The sequence below is a fragment of the Nycticebus coucang genome, chromosome X (assembly GCF_027406575.1).
Source record: "Nycticebus coucang isolate mNycCou1 chromosome X, mNycCou1.pri, whole genome shotgun sequence".
Taxonomy (NCBI): Eukaryota; Metazoa; Chordata; class Mammalia; order Primates; family Lorisidae; genus Nycticebus; species Nycticebus coucang.
In genome coordinates this window covers 120,415,482-120,438,503 of record NC_069804.1, presented here as the reverse complement: position 1 = coordinate 120,438,503, position 23,022 = coordinate 120,415,482, and the positions used below count along the sequence as shown (strand labels likewise).

The 23,022-nt window shown below is 42.4% G+C and overlaps 1 protein-coding gene across 1 annotated transcript; it reads left to right on the top strand.

The window, feature by feature from the left end:
* The first annotated feature begins 82 nt into the window (after nt 1-82).
* LOC128577784 (misshapen-like kinase 1) lies at nt 83-4,957 on the top strand. Its single transcript, XM_053580122.1, is given in 2 exon segments — nt 83-854; nt 857-4,957. Coding segments are annotated over 2 exon segments (4,026 nt in total). The 5' UTR covers nt 83-169; the 3' UTR covers nt 4,198-4,957.
* Nucleotides 4,958-23,022: the final 18,065 nt, after the last annotated feature.

The window sequence follows — 23,022 nt, the reverse complement described above, 5'->3', positions numbered from 1 at the left end:
TGTACAGATGATATGATCTTATACCTGGAAAACTCTAGGGAACCAAATACAAAACTCTTAGAAGTGATCAATGGGAGGGCCCCCAGATGGGGGAGAAGCGGCGACGGCGGCAGTGGAATAATCGAGCCGGAGCGTGAGCGGCCCCGGGGCTCAGTTCCCCGCGGAGGCCATGGGCGACCCAGCCACCGCCCGCAGCCTGGACTACATCGACCTGTCCGCCCTGCGGGACCCTGCTGGAATCTTTGAGCTGGTGGAAGTGGTCGGCAATGGAACCTACGGACAGGTGTACAAGGGTCGGCATGTCAAGACTGGGCAGCTGGCTGCCATCAAGGTCATGGATGTCACAGAGGATGAGGAGGAAGAGATCAAGCAGGAGATCAACATGTTGAAAAAGTATTCTCACCATCGAAACATTGCCACCTACTATGGAGCCTTCATCAAGAAGAGTCCCCCTGGAAACGATGATCAGCTCTGGCTGGTGATGGAATTCTGTGGTGCTGGTTCAGTGACCGACCTGGTAAAGAACACAAAGGGTAACGCTCTGAAAGAGGACTGCATCGCCTACATCTGCAGGGAGATTCTCAGGGGTCTGGCCCATCTCCATGCCCACAAGGTGATCCATCGAGACATTAAGGGGCAGAATGTGCTGCTGACAGAGAATGCTGAGGTCAAGCTAGTGGATTTTGGGGTGAGTGCTCAGTTGGACCGCACGGTGGGCAGGCGAAACACTTTCATTGGGACTCCCTACTGGATGGCCCCAGAAGTCATCGCCTGTGATGAGAACCCTGACGCCACTTACGATTATAGGAGTGACATTTGGTCTCTGGGAATCACAGCCATCGAGATGGCAGAGGGAGCCCCCCTCTGTGTGACATGCACCCCATGCGAGCCCTCTTCCTCATCCCTCGGAATCCTCCACCCAGGCTCAAGTCCAAGAAATGGTCTAAGAAGTTCATTGACTTCATCGACACATGTCTCATCAAGACTTACTTGAGCCGCCCACCTACAGAACAGTTACTGAAGTTTCCCTTCATCCGAGACCAGCCCACGGAGCGGCAGGTCCGCATCCAGCTCAAGGACCACATCGACCGGTCCCGGAAGAAACGGGGTGAGAAAGAGGAGACAGAATACGAGTACAGCGGCAGTGAGGAAGAAGATGACAGCCACGGAGAGGAAGGAGAGCCAAGCTCCATCATGAACGTGCCTGGCGAGTCCACACTACGCCGGGAGTTTCTCCGGCTTCAGCAGGAGAATAAGAGCAACTCAGAGGCTTTAAAGCAGCAGCAGCAGCTGCAGCAGCAGCAACAGCGAGATCCTGAGGCACACATCAAACACCTGCTACACCAGCGGCAGCGACGCATAGAGGAGCAGAAGGAGGAGCGGCGGCGTGTTGAGGAGCAACAGCGGCGGGAGCGGGAGCAGCGGAAGCTGCAGGAAAAGGAGCAGCAGCGGCGGCTGGAGGACATGCAGGCGCTGCGGCGGGAGGAGGAGCGGCGGCAGGCGGAGCGAGAGCAGGAATATATCCGTCACAGGCTAGAGGAGGAGCAGCGACAGCTCCAGATCCTTCAGCAACAGCTGCTCCAGGAACAAGCCCTGCTGCTGGAATACAAGCGGAAGCAGCTGGAGGAGCAGCGGCAGTCAGAACGTCTCCAGAGGCAACTGCGGCAGGAGCACGCCTACCTCAAGTCCCTGCAGCAGCAGCAACAGCAGCCCCAGCAGCTTCAGAAACAGCAGCAGCAGCAGATCCTGCCTGGGGAGAGGAAGCCCCTGTATCATTATGGTCGGGGCATTAATCCCGCTGACAAGCCAGCCTGGGCTTGAGAGGTAGAAGAGAGAACAAGGATGAACAAGCAGCAGAACTCTCCCTTGGCCAAGACCAAGCCAAGCAGCACAGGGCCTGAGCCCTCCATCCCCCAGGCCTCCCCTGGACCCCCAGGACCTCTTTCCCAAACTCCTCCTATGCAGAGGCCGGTGGAGCCCCAGGAGGGACCACACAAGTCCCTGCAGGGCCAGCCCACCCGAAACCTGGCTGCCTTCCCAGCCTCTCACGACCCTGATCCTGCCATCCCCACACCCGCTGCCACGCCCAGTGTCCGGGGAGCTGTCATCCGCCAGAATTCAGACCCCACCTCTGAAGGGCCTGGCCCCAGCCCCAACCCCCCAGCCTGGGTCCGGCCAGACAACGAGGCCCCACCCAAGGTGCCTCAGAGGACCTCATCTATCGCCACTGCCCTTAACACCAGTGGGGCCGGAGGGTCCCGGCCAGCCCAGGCTGTCCGAGCAAGACCTCGCAGCAACTCCGCCTGGCAAATCTATCTGCAAAGGCGGGCAGAGCGGGGCACCCCCAAGTCTCCAGGGCCCCCTGCTCAGCCCCCTGGCCCACCCAACGCCTCTAGTAACCCCGACCTCAGGAGGAGCGACCCTGGCTGGGAGCGCTCAGACAGTGTCCTCCCGGCCTCTCATGGGCACCTTCCTCAGGCTGGCTCGCTGGAGCGAAACCGTGTGGGAGCCTCCTCCAAACTGGATAGCTCCCCAGTGCTCTCCCCTGGGAACAAAGCCAAGCCTGATGACCACCGCTCCCGGCCAGGCCGGCCCGCAGATTTCGTGTTACTGAAAGAGCGGACTCTGGATGAAGCCCCTCGGCCTCCCAAGAAGGCCATGGACTATTCATCATCCAGTGAGGAAGTGGAAAGCAGTGAAGAGGATGAGGAGGAAGGTGATGGCGAGCCATCAGAGAGGAGCAGAGACACCCCAGGGGGCCGCAGTGATGGAGACACAGACAGCGTCAGCACCATGGTGGTCCATGACGTTGAGGAAATCCCTGGGACCCAGCCCCCATATGGGGGCGGCACCATGGTGGTCCAGCGTACCCCTGAAGAGGAGTGGAGCTTGCTGCATGCTGACAGCAACGGTTACCCAAACCTGCCTGATGTGGTCCAGCCCAGCCACTCACCCACTGAAAACAGCAAAGGTCAAAGCCCACCTTTGAAGGATGGAGGAAATGATTACCAATCTCGTGGGCTAGTAAAAGCCCCTGGCAAGAGCTCGTTCACGATGTTTGTGGATCTAGGGATCTACCAGCCTGGAGGCAGTGGGGACACCATCCCCATCACAGCCCTAGTGGGTGGAGAGGGTACTCGACTTGATCAGCTACAGTACGACGTGAGGAAGGGCTCTGTGGTCAATGTGAACCCCACCAACACCCGGGCCCACAGTGAAACTCCTGAGATTCGCAAGTACAAGAAACGATTCAATTCTGAGATCCTCTGTGCAGCCCTTTGGGGGGTCAACCTGCTGGTGGGCACGGAGAATGGGCTGATGCTGCTAGACCGAAGCGGGCAGGGAAAGGTATATGGACTCATTGGGCGGCGACGCTTCCAGCAAATGGATGTGCTGGAGGGGCTCAACCTGCTCATAACCATCTCAGGGAAAAGGAATAAACTGCGGGTGTATTACCTGTCATGGCTCCGAAACAAGATTCTGCACAATGACCCAGAAGTGGAGAAGAAGCAGGGCTGGACGACTGTGGGGGACATGGAGGGCTGTGGGCACTACCGAGTTGTGAAATATGAGCGTATTAAGTTCCTGGTCATTGCCCTGAAGAACTCTGTGGAGGTGTATGCCTGGGCCCCCAAACCCTATCACAAATTCATGGCTTTCAAGTCCTTCGCTGACCTTCCTCACCGCCCTCTGCTGGTTGACCTGACCGTAGAGGAGGGACAGCGTCTCAAGGTCATTTATGGCTCCAGTGCTGGCTTCCATGCTGTGGATGTCGACTCGGGGAACAGCTATGACATCTATATCCCTGTGCATATCCAGCGCCAGATCACGCCCCATGCCATCATTTTCCTCCCCATTACTGATGGCATGGAGATGCTGCTGTGCTATGAAGACGAGGGGGTCTATGTCAACACATATGGGCGGATCATCAAAGATGTGGTGTTGCAGTGGGGAGAGATGCCCACCTCTGTGGCCTACATCTGCTCCAACCAGATCATGGGCTGGTGTGAGAAAGCCATTGAGATCCGTTCTGTGGAGACAGGCCACCTGGATGTGGTCTTCATGCACAAACGAGCCCAGAGGCTCAAGTTCCTGTGTGAGCGGAATGACAAGGTCTTTTTTGCCTCAGTCCGCTCCGGGGGCAGCAGCCAAGTTTACTTCATGACTCTGAACCGTAACTGCATCATGAACTGGTGACAGGGCCCTGGGCTGGGGCTGTCCCACACTGGACCCAGCTCTTCCCCCAACAGCCAGACTTCCCAGGCCTCTCCTTTTTCCCCCCTCCCTGGGCTTTTGCTTTTACTGGTTTGATTCACTGGAGCCTGCTGGGAACATGACCTCTGACCCCCAATGCTTTTGTGATCACGTGACCATCCTCTCCCCAACATATTCTTTCCCCAAAACTGTGCCCCTCTCCAACTTCTGGGGAGGGACACAGCTTCCCCTTACCAGGAATCAAATGGGCCTAGCCCCACCCCCCTTTTCTCCACTTCAGAGGAAAGTGCTGGGGTTTGGACCCCTTAACCCACTGCTGCTGACTGGGCAGGGCCCTGGACCCCTTAATTTGCACGTCAGGGGAGCCTGCTCCCCCCTTGAATGTACCAGACCCTGGGGGGGGTCACTGGGCCCTAGGTTTTTGGGGGGTCACCAGCCACTCCAGGGGCAGGGACCATTTCTTCATTTTCTGAAAGCACTTTAATGATTCTCCTCCCCCCAAACCCCAGGGAATGGAGGAGGGACCCCGCCAGCCAAAACATTCCCCCTTCCCAAACCAGATCCCCTCTATTGGCCTCTGCCCCTCCTTGGAGTGAGGGAGTAGGATGCTCTCCCCTCCAGCCCCCCTTGCTTGCATCTGTACATAGTGTGAGCAGCAAGTAGCCCTTTTCCTCCTCCCTCCCCCTTCCTCAATGTAGTGGCCTTGGATATCCCGTTTGTTAATAAAGACAATTCAACCAGCTCCCACCAAAATAAAAAAAAAAAAGAAGTGATCAATGGAAATTGCAGCTTCTCAGGATACAAAATCATTGCTCACAAACCAGTAGCCTTCGTGTATGCCCAGTAACTGCCAAACTTAGAATAAAGTCAAAGAATCTATACCTGTTACAGTAGCTCCAAAGATGAAATACCTGGGACTACATCTAAGAAAGGAAGTAAAACATCTCTATGAAGAAAGGTATGAAACCCTGAGAAAAGAAATAGCAGAAGATGTTAACAAATGGAAGAACATACCATGCTCATGGCTGGGAAGAGTCAACACTGTAAAAATGTCCAGACAGCCAAAACGAACCTAAAGATTTCATGCAAGCATCATCAAACACCAATATCATACTTTGAAGAACTTTTAAAAACAGTACTTCATCAATTGGTGGGATCACACCTATGGTGCATCTTATAAGGGTATATGTGAAACTCACTAAATGTAGAATATAAATGTCTTAACACAATAACTAAGAAAATGCCAGGAAGGCTATGTTAACCAGTGTGATGAAAATATGTCAAATGGTATATAAAACTGGTGTATGGTGCCCCATGATTGCATTAATGTACACAGCTATGATTTAGTAATAAATCAAAAAAAAAATAAGGAAAGACAAAAAAATAAAAAGAAAAGAAAAAAGTGCTTCATTTCATATGTAACCAGGAAAAAATCAAATAGTCAATCCAATTCTTAGAAATAAAAACAAACCTGGAGGCAATACAGTACCAGACTTCACATTATACTACAAGTTGGTAGTGATCCTAACAGCATGGTACTGGCACAAAAAGACAGACATAGATGTATAGAATTGGGGGAAAAAATTCCTTTTTAATAAATGGTGTTTGGAGAACTGGTTAGCCACATGTACAAGTCTGAAACAGAAAGCACACCTTTCAACATTGACAAAAACTGGCTGCCGCTGGATAAAAGATTTAAATTTAAGACACAAAATTATAAAAATTCTAGAAAGGAGTTTGGGGAAAATGCTTTAATATATTGGCCTAGGAAAACATTTTATGAGAAAGATGCCCCCAGCAATTGCAGCAACACCAAAAATAAATAAATGCTTTCTGATCAAGCTATAAAGCTTCTGTACAGCTACGGGTACCGCATCCGGAGTAAACAGACAGAATTAGGAATGGGAAACTTTTGCATGTTAAAAATCTGAGAAACACCTGATAACCAGAATCTACAGACAACTGAAATTAATCTATGAGAACAGAGCAAATAACCCTATTTATAAGTGGGCAAGAGACTTGAACAGAAACTTTTCTGAAGATAACAACTGAATGGGCAACAAACATATGAAAAAATACACATTGTCTTTAATCATCAGAGAAATGCAAATCTAAACCACTCAGATATCACCTAACTCCTGTGAGATTAACTTATATCACAAAGTCCCAAATCTGAAGATGCTGGGGTGGATGTGGAGAGAAGAGAACACTTCTACACTGCTGGATGGATTACAAACTAATAGAACGTTTATGGGAAGAAGTATGGAGAGTTCTTAAGGAACTGAGGGTCAACCTTGCTTTTGATCTTGCAATTCAATTACGAGGTACCTACTCAGAAAAATAAAAATCATTTCTCCACAAAGACATTTGCACCAGAATGTTTATTGCAGCTCAATTCATAACTGCCAAGTTGTGGAAGCAACCCAAACCCCCATCAATTCATCAAGGATTAACAAACTGTGGTATATGCATGGAGTACTATTTAGCCATAAGAAAAGATGGAGACATTACATCTTTTAAGTCCACCGGGATGGAGTGAAAAATATTCTTCTTAGTAAAGTATCTCAAAAACGGGAAAAAAAAATCCCATATACTCAATACTAATATGATATGAAACCAATATATAAACAATTACATGCCCACAGGAGCAATAAAACAGAAATATAGTCTAGCAAGGGGAGGAAAGAGGAGTGAGGGAGAGGTAGGAGAGTGAGTCTTGGAAGGAGGGAGGGCAACTGGCAGGATCTCACCTAATGTGCACAATGACAGGGTGTTCAGAATGCCACCTGGTGAAGGACTCTTCTGCAACTTCAACTTTACCTTGAATGTGAGAACAGTGTAACCTAAAAATCTATGCCCTTATAATAATTGTCAGAAAAAAATAAATAAAAGAAACAAAATACCATAGAATACTATCCAACAATGAAAAGGAATAAACTACTGATACACATGACAACTCAGATGGAGTTACATGCGAATTGTGATGAATGAAAGGAAGTGATCTCAAAGGTTGCATAATGTATAAATTCCATTTATATAATATCATCACAATGACAGAATTATAGAGGTGATGAACAGATTAGCAATTTTCAGGAGTTAGAGATGGTAGAGTTAGGTATGGCTATAAAAGAGTAGCATGAAAAAGATCTTTGTGATGATGACAGTAATTTATCTTCTTTGTTTTAAGGCTGAGTCTCACTCTCTCAGGGCTAGAGTGCCATGGCATCAACCTAGATCACAGCAACCTCAGACTCCTCAGTTCAAGTGATCCTCCAACCTAAGCCTCCCGGGTAGCTGGGACTACAGGGGATGGCCAACACGCTAATTTTTATATTTTTAGTGTAGATGGGGGTCTTCTTCATTCTAAGGCTGGTCTTGAACTCCCGAAGTCAAACAATCCTCCCACCTTAGACTCCCATGGTGCTAGGATTAGAGGTGTGACCACTTTGTATCTTGGCTGAAGTATTGGTGATATCAATCTACAAGTGATTAAATAGGGCAAAACTGCTTATATAGATTGTATTGATGTCAATATCTTGATTTTCATTCAGTAATACAAGATGAAAAAATTGGGGGAAACTGGGTTTGGCTTACATGGACCACTCTATATTATTTTTGCAACTTGTTATTTCAAAAGCACAAGTTCAGAAAATACACAATTGCATATACAAGGAAACTCAAAGCCAAATAAAATGAATCATAGACAATTTTATTCAGAATTTCCAAATGTAGACTCAATATTTGTTTCTAAAATGTATGTCACCCCTTATATAATTGTTTTTATTATTTCATCTTTCTTTTCTATAATTTTGTCACTTTTTTTTTACAGGTTTTGAGTAGAAGCCAGAGTTCTGAGATGCCCAATTAGGACCCTCTGACCTGCTATTCTAATTGAGTTTCTTCTATATGGCCATCATTTTGCTTCTAAAAGAAAGGCTTTTGCACTGGGTGCCAGTGGTGTCTCAGACCTGTAATCCTAGGAATCTGGAAGGCTGAGGTGGGAGGATCTCTTAAATTCAGTAATTTGAGATAAGCCTGAGCCTTATCAGAGGAAGAACCAGTCTCTTTTAAAAAATAGAAAAGTTAGCCTGGTGTCCTGGCAGGCACCAGTAGTCCCTGTTACTCAGGAGGCTGAGGCAGGAGGAGCTTGAACCCAGGAATTTGAGGTTCCTGTGAATTATGATGCACTCTAGCCTATGAATGCACTGACTCTAGCATGGGCAACAGGGTGAGACTCTGTCCCACCCCCACCAAACGAATGAAAGACTTTTGGGCTTTTCAATCCATTGTTGATAGGACTAGACTGCACTGTTACCCGTAGCCACACAACATATTTTAGAATAATTTCTGGCATTCAGTCATATGCACAAACACGTGAATAAATTCACAATCTCCCTTTCAGCTTCTAGAGTCCATTCAGTTTCTCTGAAAACAATCACCCCTCTGCTTTTTGGCTAAGATCAAGTTCAGTTTCTTGGACCACATGTTTCTTTGTAGACAAAAACTCAAGGAGCGGAAACACCAAATACCATTCAATCTGACAAGTGCAGGATGCAAGTAATCAAGTCGTACTCTACATATCTTGGTGAAGGAAAGGAAAGTCCGTCACATAAAATATATATTTTTTTGAGACATAGTCTCACTTTGTCACCCTTGGTATAATGCTGTGACATTGTACCTCAAAGTAACCTCAAAATCTTAGGATAAAGTGATTCTTTTTCCTCAGGCTCCCCAGTAGCTGGGACTACAGGTGCTCAGCACAATACCTGGCTAGTTTTAGAGATGGAGTCTTGGTTTTGCTCATGCTGGTCTCGAATTGTGAGTTCAGGTAATCCTGCCTTGGCCCCCCAGAGTGGTAGGATTACTGGAGGGAGCTATGGTGCCTAGCCACACATTAAGGACCTTGAGAGAAGTTTATCATGGATTATCTGGATGGGCCCTAAATGTAATCATATGTATCCTATGTGAACACTCAAAGAATAGATCCTTCAAGATGAGTCCTGAGTGGCTAACTTTGCCTAAATTGAACATAGAGCCAATTGGCCATTTGCTGACTACAGTTTACACATTTACTCTGCATTCCCAGAAAAAAAAAAAAAACATTCTTAGTTTCAGGACTTTCATAAATGTCTGCTCCTGCTTACCATTTCCTGAATCTACCAATTGACTGTGACCTGTGTTGACCAATCAGAACTTAGCAAGTGTAGACTGAAATCAGAACTCAGCACATTTGTGTCCTTCATTTGAATAGGCAAACCAGAGAGTAAAGCTGGGTAGGAACTTCGTAAAAGAGGACCAGTGGCTTTTTAATTTTGGAAAGCACCTTTGTTCTGTACTAAATAAAGACTGCTTTTTCCCTTGCAAAATGTTTACTGGAAAATAGTCTCTTTCAACTGTGTAAAAAAAAAAAAAAAAAGGCTTTATGGCCTTTTTTAAGCTAGAGTTTTTAAAAAGAATGAGATTCCGAGGGCACCTTTTTAAGGTGGAATACAGAGCAGAAGATCATCAATGTAGTAAACGAGAATGGACCCATGGGTAAAGGTTATAAAATCTAAATCAGTTTTGAGAATTTGAGAGAATATTGAGGGAGATTCACAGTATCCTTGGGGAATTTGGTTCTCAGTTTATTGTCTCCCTCTGAAGGTAAATGCAAAGAGAAATTGTGAGTCGAATTGTAAGGTAATTGAAAAGAAAGCTGAGCAGAGATCAATTACTGTAACTCAGGCTGCATTAGCAGGAATTGAGGTAAGGTGTTGTAGGTAGTTCAGGTACAACAGAATATCAAGCAATTACAAAATAATTTATGGCTCCCAGATCTTGTACAAACTGGTAGATATGGTTTCTTTCTGAATCAAATTTTCCTTCCTTTTCTACTGGTAGAATTAGGGTGTACAAGGTTAGATGGTAGAAATGAGTACTCCTTGCTGTAAAAGGGAGTCTATTATAGTTTCAATTGCCTATTCTATATATCGTGAGAGGGGGTACTGAGCTACTGATGGAGAATGTTTGTTTTCTTTCCAGGACATGCTTACAGGCTCTGCACTTAATAGTAGTCCTACTTCATTTACATGCTGTGCCCAAAGTCTATCTAGGACATTCTCTAGGATTGTGTAATTCAGGGAATTTAAATCAGAAAGGGTCTCTATTAAAGAGAGGAAAAATTTGGTAGTTTGATGTGAGGGCAGAGAAATAAAGATACCATTTTCATTACATTGTAAAGTACCATTCAATTTACATAACAGGTCACTATCAAAAAGGTTTGCTGGTGAAGAATCAGATATTAGAAAGTCGCGGTGAATATTTAGAGGATCTAGAGATATAGCAGTAAGCTCACAGATAGGTAATGAAATAGGTTGTCTAGAGACTCCAATAGTTTGAATAGAAGTAGAGGTGAGAATTAGAGACAATTCTTCTGAAGGAAGGGTAAAAAAAGTGTCGCATCAGTGTCAATTACAAATTCCAGTTCCCGATCCTCTACTTTAAATTTAATGGTGGGGTCTGGAATCTTGTCTCTGTAACAGGACTACTTTTTGCTTATCAACTTTTATGCAATCAACCTGTATGTTTTGGGATTGTAGATCAGGCGTGAGTGCCTCCTGTAAACTTTGGAGATATACAGAGATAAGGTAGGCAACTGGTTATCAAAAAGTTTTCTGAAAAAGTTGGATCTGTGATAGTTGGGGTTGGGATAGTTTTAATATCTCTTAAGGATGAGGGTTGAGGAATTGAGGTTGGATTTTGATGTTAAATTTAACCAGGAACCCAGTGATCCAAAAGATCTGTGAGATCAGGGACAGGTAATTAAGGATAGAAAGGAATGTAATTTGGTGAGGGGTTTAAGAGTGAGGCAGATTTTAACTTTCCTTTGAATTCAGATTTCTACTCTTCAGTTTTTTGAAGGGAGTTTTTAAGGCTAGCCAAAACACTAATTTCTTTTTTCTTTCTTTCAATTTGATATACCCATAAATAAAAATAAGGCAGTTGCTTAGAATGAGAGCTCTCTAAAATTTTCTTTAAATTAAGGAGGTTTTCTCCTTCAAAGGATCCATCTTCTGGCCACTTACAGTTAGAATTTTCTGAGGTACATTCATTCCAAAAGTGACTCAATCTAATGCCTTTTTATGAAGCTCAGGTGATAGAGGGCATAAAGAAGGCTCAATGCCTCTTCAAAGAAAAGGCTGTTTCCAAGATTCCTAATAATTCACTCTGGGAAATAGACTTATGTTAGAATAGAGAATGACAAAAGACTCACACCTCAGAGCTTGACCCCTTCAGTACACACACTGCTTAGAATCTTAGGTTTCTTGGACACCCAGTCTTAACAGACTGGCTGCCTGACATGTTCCCGACAAAACATGCCCTCCAGATGGAGGAGACTAAGGAGAGAATTCCCAGTTAGTCACAAAGCCAAGCTCACAGACATAAAACAGGATGAGAGGAAAACCTCTTATGGTTTTTGTTTCAGGGACCCACAGCAAAGTTTGTCTTAAAAGACACTGAACTAGCCAGAACCATGTAACCGGCTAGTATGCAGGGCCAGTTTGAACATCAGGCTGATGGGGAGCTTGGCCTCAGTTCCACCATATGCTAAACCTCTTTAGACAAAGTAACACAGATGAGTGACAAAACAAAAACAAGCGATAACAATGACAGCAACTAGAATCTATTTCTGAGAGAAAATAGAATCAAACAATATGAATATTCATACTCTACAAAGTATCTAAAAATATACCAATACCAGAGTTGCTTACAAGACTAGTCACCAGCAAAAAGATTCAGCAATTTTAGATATAGAAAGGACAAAAGTATTTTACCATCTGCTCAAGTGAAGCCCCCAGAAAGAGAAACACCCAGAGCCTGACTGGTAAGTAAAATATCTTACAATATGCCAGCTGGTGTGAGGGTTCAAATCCTCTTGCTGTGGCTTTTGGGAGAGCAGAGTGGCTTTGAGATCCTGCTGATGTGCTACATTGTAGGGATCAGGGTGAAACCTGCCCTTTTCACTTTGGTTGGTTCTCTGAAAGATCAACTCACAATTACGGTAGATTAACAAGAGAAACATTTTTTTCCAAATAACATGAACATGGCGGGGAATCACAAGAATGATTACCCAAAGTCTCAGTGATGATCAGAGACTTATAGATGGCTTTTGGGAGGGAGAGGGGAGAATGTGGAAAATACTGGTGAACCAAGTGGTTGCTAGAGGGGGATGTATGTAGATGGGTGAAAATCAATTGATTTGTATATTAACCTGAGAGATAGGTCTTGTGCTTCAAATGGCCTAGGGCCAGATCTATTAGCATGTAATAAGGAAGTCAGAAGCCCCTTCTGATTATAAATCAGGTTACTCAGGTTTTATGTAGATAGAGGAAAAACTTCTTCCAATGCTTTCTGATTATGAAATATTTTTTATACCAGGGAATTATATTTTGGGGTTGAATTTCCTTAGCTTCATGTCATGGAATTTATTTCTCTTTAAATTTCACCAGATCTTTGGCCTTTTAGAATTTTTTTCCATACCCTCAAATGATCTCTGAGTCTCTCCTAAGAACAATGGAATATGTACTATCAAGCCCTGGGACTGGAAACATCTAGAAAAATATCTATCTTAAAACTTGTTAGAGGAAAAATGGACATAGCAATCACATTCACAAGACCTTGTCAATTTGGCTACAGTTACCTTCTTTGTCCCCCTTAACTTCAGGAACCCTCTGGACCTTAGAACAGACCTATTCTTTTTTTTTTTTTTTGCCTTTGGGAGACCATCCCATATCATTGCTCTCTTCTCTCTTCCCCCCCACCTTGTAAAACATAAAATACACTTTTATATTCTAATCTTGGCTGAGAGAAATTCTTTTGTCATCCAATGTATAGTATGCACTGTGTTTTTCCACCCTAACACTTCTACATCTCATAAATAGGTTTATAACCAGTACCTCTCAGTAAGATATTTAACAAAGTCCAGTTACACAGAAAAGAGGTCATCTTTAGTACATAGGCCTAAGTTTTATCATTCATGTGTCCAATACAGTCATGTTGAACCATTATTTTTTTTTTATTTTTATTTTTCTGCCTATCATATATAAAACATTAAACCATCAATGGGAGAAATGGCAGGGACAAAGAATTTTGCCCATCACCGCTCTAGGAAAGCAATAAAATATTTAACTTAAAAAATGTACTTTGAGTTTGAGGCAGGAGGATCCCTGGCTCCTAGGAGTTTGAGGTTGCAGTGAGCTATGATGACACCACAGCACGTTAGCCAAAGAAACAAAGAGAAACACCTTGGCACCCATACGTCAGTGGTTAGGGTGCCGGCCACATATACTGGGACTGGCAGATTTGAACCCTGCCCAGGCATGCTAAACAAAAATGACAACAAAAAAATAGCGGGAGTTCTGACAGGCACCCATAGTCCCAGATACTTGGGAGCCTGTGCAAGAGGTTCTCTTGAGCCCAAGAGTATGAGGCTGTTGTGAGCTGTGACACTACAGCACTCTACTGAGGGTGACATAGTGAAACTCTGTAGAAAAAAAAAAAAAAAAGAACAAACCTGTCCCCCCAAAAAAAATTATGTGTATTTTACAATGATTACATTTTTCAATTCCCTTTTTTAAAAAGTGTACATGACTTCCTCCTTGAGAAGGGACACTAAAAAAGGGGCTTTAAGCAGAGTGAAAAGAAAACCAGGCCTGTTGAACCAGGAAGTCTGGAGGGCACATAAGAACATGTTGTATGAAGTCACCTAGGTAACCAATGACCAATAGAAAGAGACCACCAGTGACCAATAGCAAAGGGCAATACTTCCTGGAGGCCCAGAGAGGCCAGTGAAAGTCTTGCAGCCAATTTCAAATGGAGAGACAATTTACACCTTTGCCCGCATTTGTTGCTCTGTCTGTCTCACCTTTTCTCCTCCATGAGAGGGACCTGCTTAAAACTCTCTTTGGAAGTGCTCTAAATTTTCTCTTTGTTCTTCTTAAATAAATTCTCTCTTTGTTACCCTGAAACTTGTGTAGGTTGCCTTTACTTTCTATCCACACTGCCTGAGCCTCTCCAGGTTTACTTTCAGTTTCCACTCACTTTTGCTCTCAGTTACTGCTGTGCCTCGATTGAACTTTCTAGCTCAGCCCAGTAATGGAACCAGGGCAATTGGGTTTGGGAAACCGGGGCCACTGACTCCCAACACTCCTACTCCAATAGATGTCTATTTCATCAGAAGCACGTAAGGTTGAGGATTCCTGGACTCCTCTACAAACCACTGAAAGCCACTGTTTGTGTAAGTGGACAGCTTCTGCATAAGACAAAACAAGCTACTGATTTCAGAACATCCACCCAAGACAACAGAACCAGATTACATCCACCTAACTTTTTCTATTTTAAGTAGAGCTGGGTCTCCATTCCTGCTCAGGCTGGGTCAAAATTCTGAGCTCAAGGGATACACCACACTCAGCCTCCCAGAGTGCTAGGATTACAGGTGTGAGCTACTACACCCAGCCTCATGTCAGTAACATTTCTGGGGACATTTAAGGGACCAAGAGCCTTGGTCACTAACCTTTCTACTCATATTTCCTATTGTTACGCTACAACACACTGTGAAACACTAATATTGAAACAGAGTAGCCACGGCTCCTTCCCATAGTTATGAAAGTGTAAAATTGAGAATGAGGAATATTGTAACAGAAGAAACTGCTTAAAAAATAGCAAAACAAAATTTCTGTCTCTTTAACTCTTTTCGAAATTGAGACATGCATCCTTACCTTTGCCAGTAGTCCAGAGAGAGGGGCAGGGAAATGTGGGGGTTTTTTGTTTTTGTTTTTTTGAGAAAGAGCTTCAAGCTGTCACCCTGGGTAGAGTGCCATGGCATCACAGCTCACAACAAACTCCAACTATTGGTCTTAAGCGATTCTCTTGCCTCAGCCTCCCAAGTAGCTGGGACTACAGGTGCCCTCCACAATGCCTGAATATTGTTTGATTGTAGTTGCCATTGTTGTTTGGCAGGCCCAGGCTGGATTTGAACCTGCCAGCTCTGGTGTATGTGGCTGGCGCTTTAGCTGCTTGAGCTATAGGCGTCAAGCCAGGAAATGTCTTGTGTTATTTTGCACTGGAAAGTGGGCCTGGAGGCTGGGACCTGGCTGGCTGGCAGAGGTGCTGAGCTGCTGAACTGGGGCTTAGGTCTCCCAGGTGGGCATCAGAGATAATAGTTGTGTCTTCCACTCATACAGAACATTAACTGTAGTTGAATAACAATAGACCCTCTCCCTTAAGAGTTCTGTGATGCTGGACTTGGTGGCTCATGCCAGTATCCTATCACTCTGGGAGGCCTTGTCAGGTGGTTTGCTTGACCTCAGGAGTTTGAGACAAACCTGAGAAAGAGAGAGACTCCATTTCTACTTAAAATAGAAAAGACGGTTTTGGTTTGCATTTCTCTGATGATTACAGATGATGAGCATTTTTTCATGTGTCTGTAGACCATTTGTCTGTCTTCTTCAGAGAAGCTTCTGTTCATGTCTCTTGCTCACAATGAAATGGGATCATTTTTTTTTTCTTATTAATAAGTTTGAGTTCTTTGTAGATTCTGGTTATTAGACCTTTTTCAGAAATATAACCTGCAAAAATACTATCCCATTCTGAGGGCTGTATACTTGCTTTACTTACTGTGTTCTTGGCAGTGCAGAAGCTTTTGAGTTTGATCAGATCCCAGTAATGTATTTTTGATGTTGTTTCAATTGCCTGGGGGTCCTCCTCATAAAGTGTTCTCACAGGCCAATTTTTTCAAGTGTTTCCCCTGCACTCTCTCCAATAATTTTTATTGTTTCATGACTTAAGTTTAAGTCCTTTAACCAGTGAGAGTCAATTTTTGTTAGAGGAGAAATGTGCGGGTACAGTTTCAGTCTTCCACAAGTTGCCATCCCATTCACCTAGCACCATTTGTTAAATAGGGAATCCTTCTCCCAATTTATATTTTTAATAGGCTTATCAAAGACAAATTAACAATAAGTGTCTAGGAACATCTCTTGGTTTTCAATCCTGTTCCATACATCTACTTCTCTATTTTTGTGCCAGTACCATGCTGTTTTTATCACTATAGATTTATAGTACAATCTGAAGTCTGGTAGTGTGATACCTCCTGATTTCTTTTTATTTCTGAGTAATGGCTCGGCTATACAAGTTTTTTTCTGTTTCCATATAAAATTAAGTACTAATTTTTCCAGATATTTAAAGGATGACGGTGTTACTTTAATAGGGATTCCATTAAATCTGTAGATTGCTTTGGGAAGTACACAAATTTTAACAATGTTGTTTCTTCCCAGTCATGAGCATTTCAAGATATCATCTAACTCCAGTAAGAGTCACAAAATACCAAAACTACAGATGTTGATGTTGAAGTGGATGTGGAGAAAAGGGAACACTTCTGCACTGCTGGTGGGAATTTGAGCTAGTGCATTCCTTTTGGAAAGAAGTTTGGAGAACACTCAGGGATCTAAATGTGGACCTGATGTTTCATCCTGCAATTGCTCTACTAGGTGTATATCCAAAAGACCAAAAATCACTTGGCAACAAAGATATATGCACCAGATTGTTCATTGCAGCTGAATTCATAATTGTCATGTCTCAGAAGAAGCCCAAGTGCCCATCGACCCATGAATGGATCAATAAATTATGATATATGTATAGTATGGAATTCTACGTGGCGTTAAAAAAGGATGGAGCCTTTACCTCTTTTATGATTACATGGATAGAACTGGAAAATATTCTTCTTAGTATAGTATCTCAGGAATGAAAAAAAATTATCCAGTGTACTCAGTACTACTATAAAACTAATTTATAATCACTTACACTTTCATATAAGAGATGAATCACAACTATAGCCCAGGATAAAGGAGGGAAGCGGAGGAGGGGTGGGGAGGGAGGGGGTGGTTTGATAAAGGGAGAGTTAATGGTGAGAACACACCTATGGAGCATATTGCAATGGTACAAGTCAAATCTATCACGTATTGAACACAAATATCTTAACACTGTGATTAAGTAAATGAGGTGAAATCTATTAATTAGTAGGATGTAAGCACTCAAATTTGTACAAATAATCAACACATTGAATCCCACAAAGGCATAATTGTATTCATGATCTGTGTATATATGACTTAATAAAAAGAAAAATTAAAAAAAATAGAAAAAACGAACTGGGTTTTATGGTGGGTTCCTACAGTCTCAAATACTGGGGAACCTGAGGCAAGAGAATCACTTGAGCCCAGCAGTCTTAGGTTTCTTGGAGCTATGATGCCACAATACTCTACTCAGGGTGACAGAGTGAGACTCAAAGAAAAAAGAGAGAGAGACAGAGAGAGAGAGAGAGAGAGAGAGAGCGCACGCACATGCGCTAGCTCTGTGTTTCTGCTATGTGTAGGAACAATTGGTATTTTGAGACATACAATCTGTCATTTTTCCTCCTTTAGCAGTGAGAGAGAATACCCAGAAAAAGAAAGGTCTAAGAAAACAGAGATCTTTTCAAGAAGACCCCAAGTATCCACCTACAAGTCTCCCCCTGGCGACTTGGCTCCTAGGAATTTGAAAAACTTAACTTTCTTGTACCTTGAAATTAATGCTTGTCTTCACTTCTGTAAAAGCCCACAATTCTGTAAAAGCCGAAGACCTCTTCTCCAGCTTGATTCAGACTGACCAATAAGAAAGGTACCCTTTGGCCAGAACTTTTTGACTGGAGATAGAAAAGAGAAGATTGAGTCAGTCACAGCGCGCAGCCATTTGGGCACTCTGGGTCTGTCTCCACTATGCCAGCTGGAACACAGCCCTTCCTCTTTTAAACACGGTGTTTGGACACTCTTTCTCTCCACTGGGCCTCATCTTCCTGTGACACCAGCAATGGAATAGATTTCCTTTTCCTTCTCAAAAAACACTTGTTCTTGTCTTTTTTTTTTTGATGTGGCCTCCAGAAAAAGTGTCAGGATGCTCACTACCGCTCAACAGAAGTCTGTACCTAAAATTTTCCTTTATATTTAGAATGTATTATGTACTTGTCTCTTCATGTCTTTATGAAAGGCCTAGACTGTCTGTCACCTGGATTCATGGGGGACCCATGAAAACATAACTAGTATATGCTGAAATTCCACCCTCAGTAGTGCTTTATAGGATTGCCAAGAAGCATTTCTGCAAAACCTTGGAGTTAGACACATGAGTTCATTTTTCCTTAAAAAATATTTATATCAGATATGATAAAGGTTTAATACCTGTAATATCTAAAAAACTCTTGAAACTCTTTTTCAGGAAACTTGATGATTTAATCAACATTAAGGATTCCTGTTACAATAGACCTAGAAACATTTTATTGATTAGTTGAGGTGTTTGTGCAAGTTACCCTAACTGGACATTTCAGCTCTTTTGTCCCTTCCTTTGCCTACCCTTTCCAGTCTTTGGTCCAGCCACTCTGTTCATGTAAAATGTAGACTCTCTTCCCTCCCTTAAATATTTAGAAATATTCACTGCATCTGGCATAATTTTCCACCACATATCTCTGACATCACATGAGAGTGTCTTAACTTACTACATGTGTAACAAGAATAACAACATAGATTGCCAGACAACCTTGACAATTTATATATCTATCTATATATATACTATATAAATATATATATAATTCATTTTCATATAGTCAGTGCTTCAAGCTTAATTCTCATTTTTCATTGGAGAAAAGGAATGAATAAATATTATTGATCCCAAATAGCAGACTTGTAAAACATGCTCTAACTTACAAGTGAACCTTAAAAGCAAAAGTGAACACGAAACCAAAATAGAAGGAAACAGAAAATGAAATCGTTCTTATTTGAACTTTCAATAAGGAATTTTTACATCTCAGCCAAATGATTATTTAAGAGGAAATAGATGCCTTAAATGGCAGTGTCCTTAATCAAGATGAATTTCATCTTAATTTTTGTCTCCTCAAATAATAGGTATGCAGTGTCAATGGCAAGATGAATTGGAGCCAGTGTGTATGCTCTCCCTGAAGACCTTGCAGAAGTAAATCCCAAGATGGTTTTGACTGTGTTTGCATGTTTGATGGGCAGGGGAAATAAAGATAGTGTAAAATAACCCATCTGAATAACACCACCTTACTCCAGAGGGATGATTCCCAGGTTAGCTATTTCCAGGTGAAGTGCACATGGCTTAAGGAACTCTTAGTCCTTAAAGGATTTTAAATTTGATTAACAAGACTACCTCATCATGAGAGCCCTCGCAGAAAGGGTTCTAACAGAAACAACTCCTCTTTCCCATAGTCGAACTTAGATTTGCCAGACACATGTGAAGTGTGCTCATACCCCAAATGTTTTACTCTTTCCTGTTGCTGTATGTTCTTTCTCACTCTGCATCCTTTTCCTCTTAGAATGTCCCTGTCTGGGGTCTTGCTTAGATGACTGATGTGAATATTATTAGACAGTAATTTTGCTGTCCATTCAATATGTTAGTTCTAAGTTGAGAACTGAGATCAGAGGGTATTTGGATATGAATATCTTTTGCTTTTCTTTGTAGTACTGAAAATTTGCTGAAGTAACTGGCTGTGCAGAATGTAATAGAAGTGTTTCTTTTTCTTTTTTTCTTTTTTTATACAGAGTCTCACTATCTTGCCTTTAGTAGAGTGTCCTGGTGTCACAGCGCGCAGCAACCTCAAGCTCTTGGGCTTGAGCAATTTTCTTGCCTCAGCCTCCCAAGTAGCTAGAACTACAGGCATCCACCACAATACCTTGTAGTTTTTGTTGTTGTTGTTGCAGTTATCATTGTTGTTTAGCAGGCCTGGGCTGGGTTCAAACCCACTTGCCTCAGTGTATGTGGCTGGTGTTCTAACCGCTGAGCGACAGGCACTGAGCCAACTTTTCCTATTCTTTTATTCATAAGATCAATATATTTTTACAGTATTCTTTCTATGTGATCTTTTTTGTACATTTAAGAATATTTTCCCAGCTACTCGGGAGGCTGAGGCAAGAGAATCGCCTAAGCCCAAGAGCTGGTGGTTGCTATAAGCTATGACACCACGGTCACTTACGAAGAATGACAAAATGAGACTCTGTCTCCAAAATAATAATAATAATAATAATAATAATAATAATAACATTTTCAATACATCAAACAAGACTGCTGTTTTTGCTACTTTTTAAAAGGGTCTTCAAGTAAGTGAAAAACATGTATTTGTGGATAGAGAAAAAATGTACTTTAAATTCACATCTTTCCTCTCACACCTAAACTGTAAACATTTGAAATATTTTGTCTTAAATCACTTGCTTGAATGCATGCCTATTGTTTTACTACCTGTATCATCATATTCACTCTTTAAATTTAAAATGCTGTGGAATAGGCACCTGAGGAGAGAGCGTAAGTGTACAATATAGTTTTTAATTTTAACCTACGAAAAAATGTCATCAGTAAAAATAAAATATACATGTAGAAGTTAATGTACTCTTGCTTTGTCAAGCTGTTTGCTATATTTTTTTTATTTTTTATTATCAAATCATAGCTGTGTACATTAATGCAATCATGGGGTACCATACACTGGTTTTATAGACCGTTTGACACATTTTAATCACACTGGTTAACATAGCCTTAACAATAACATTTTATTAGTCATTGTGTTAAGACATTTACATTCTACATTTACTAAGTTTCACATGTACCCTTGTGAGACGCACCACAGATGTAATCCCACCAATCACCCTCCCTCTGCCCACCTCCTTCCTCCCTCCCCTTCCTTTCCCCCTTCCTCCTATTCTTAGGTTGTAATTGGGTTATAGCTTTCATGTGAAAGGCATAAATTAGTTTCATAGTAGGGCTGAGTACATTGGATACTTTTTCTTCCATTCTTGGGATACTTTACTAAGAAGAATATGTTCCAGCTCCATCCATGTAAACATGAAAGAGGTAAAGTCTCCATCTTTCTTTAAGGCTGCATAATATTCCATGGTGTACATATACCACAATTTATTAATCCATTCATGGATTGATGGGCACTTGGGCTTGTTCAGATTATCTCACTCTAACTCTGAAAAAGTGATGCAATCTGATAGAAATTTAGTAGTTCAAATAAAGACATTTACATAATAGTCTCTTCTTCATGTTTCTGTTCCTTAGAAAGTATACTACTGTTTGTCAGGTGGTTTTCCTTTTTCTGGTGCATTCTATAGAATGGTATTTATTAAATTTGAGTTTGGGGAGCTGAAATGGAGATACTAGTTAAGTAAGAGCAATATGCATGTAATAATATTATTTTCTCCAATTTACCAAAATTTCCTTATCTATTTTTTCCCACTTTTTTTGTTTCATCTCCCTGAATCTTTATACAGACTCTGAAACAATGGGGATCTGAACAGCTTGGGAATTGAAATGATGTATGGCAGATTTTTTTTCAATTTCATCACTATGGACATATTGGGATGAGTATTAATTCTTCCTTGGAGGTGATACATGAGGGGATTGTACTGCATGTCATGCTAGGTTTAGCCATATTTATATGCCCTACCTGCCAGATGTCAATAGCACAGCCTCCAGTTGTATCAACCAAAAATTTCTCCGGACAAGGCCAGATGTCTCCTGGGTGGCAAAATCCTCCCTCCTTGACAACCGTTGGTTTACTTTTATTTATTTATTTATTTATTTAATTTATTTATTTTTATGTGGATTTTTTTTTTTTTTGCAGTTTTTGGCTTGGGCTGGGTTTGAACCCACTACCTCTGGTATATGGGACCAGCGCCCTACTCACTGAGCCACAGGCACCACCCTCAACCGTTGGTTTATGATACTATTTTAAGCCTTTGTGTGAAAGAGTAATTTGAAGTACCATCCTTAAAGGATCTGATTACAGAGTAATATTATAAAGTATATGTATAATCTGAAAATAATAATAGGAAAAACTGTCTAAATATTGTATAACTTCCAAGGACATAGAATAATAACATAATGATGAAATTGAGAACTCTACTTTGTCTTGAAAAAAGAAGAGGTTTTATGGGTTTGTTTGTTTTGTTTTCTTTTGTTTATTTGAGACAGAGGTTCATTCTTCCACCCTGAGTATAGTGTAGTGGTGTCAGCCCAGCTCATATCAACTTCAAACTCCTGGTCTCAAGGGATTGTCCTGCCTGAGCCTCCCAAGTAGCTGGGACTACAAGGCACCCGTCAAAAAATCTGACTAATTTTCCTGTTTTTAGAAAAGACAGTGTTTTCAGGCTGACCTCAAACTCCTGATTACAAGGGATCCTCTGGCTCAGGCTTCCAGAGTGCAAGGATTACAAGATTGAACCGTGTCACCCGGCCAATAGTTGAATATTCACATAAAGCAGTGGGCGTGTTCAGACACATAATTTTGTATTTCCTCCTAAAAAATCTGGAACATATAAGACAATGAAATGAAATAACTAATATATTAAGAATCTAACAAATCTATAAGTTAAAGTTCTAGTAGGAAATGGGCAAATGGGTTCAGTGCATTGGTTCATGCCTTAAATCCCATCTACTCTGAAGGCTGAGACGGGAAAATCTCTTGACATCCAGTGATTAAGACTAGCCTGGGCAATATACCAAGACTTTTTGTTGTTGTTATTATTGTTCTCGTTGTTGAGACAGAGGCTCACTCAGTCACCCTGGGCTTGAGTGATATGGCATCATAGCTCACATTAACCTCAAACTCTTTGGCTCAAGTGATTCTCTTGCCTCAGCCTCATGAGTAGTAGCTGGTACTACAGGCACCCACCACAATGCCAGGCTATTTTTTGGTTGTAGTTGTCATTGTTGTTTGGCAGGCCTGAGCTGGAT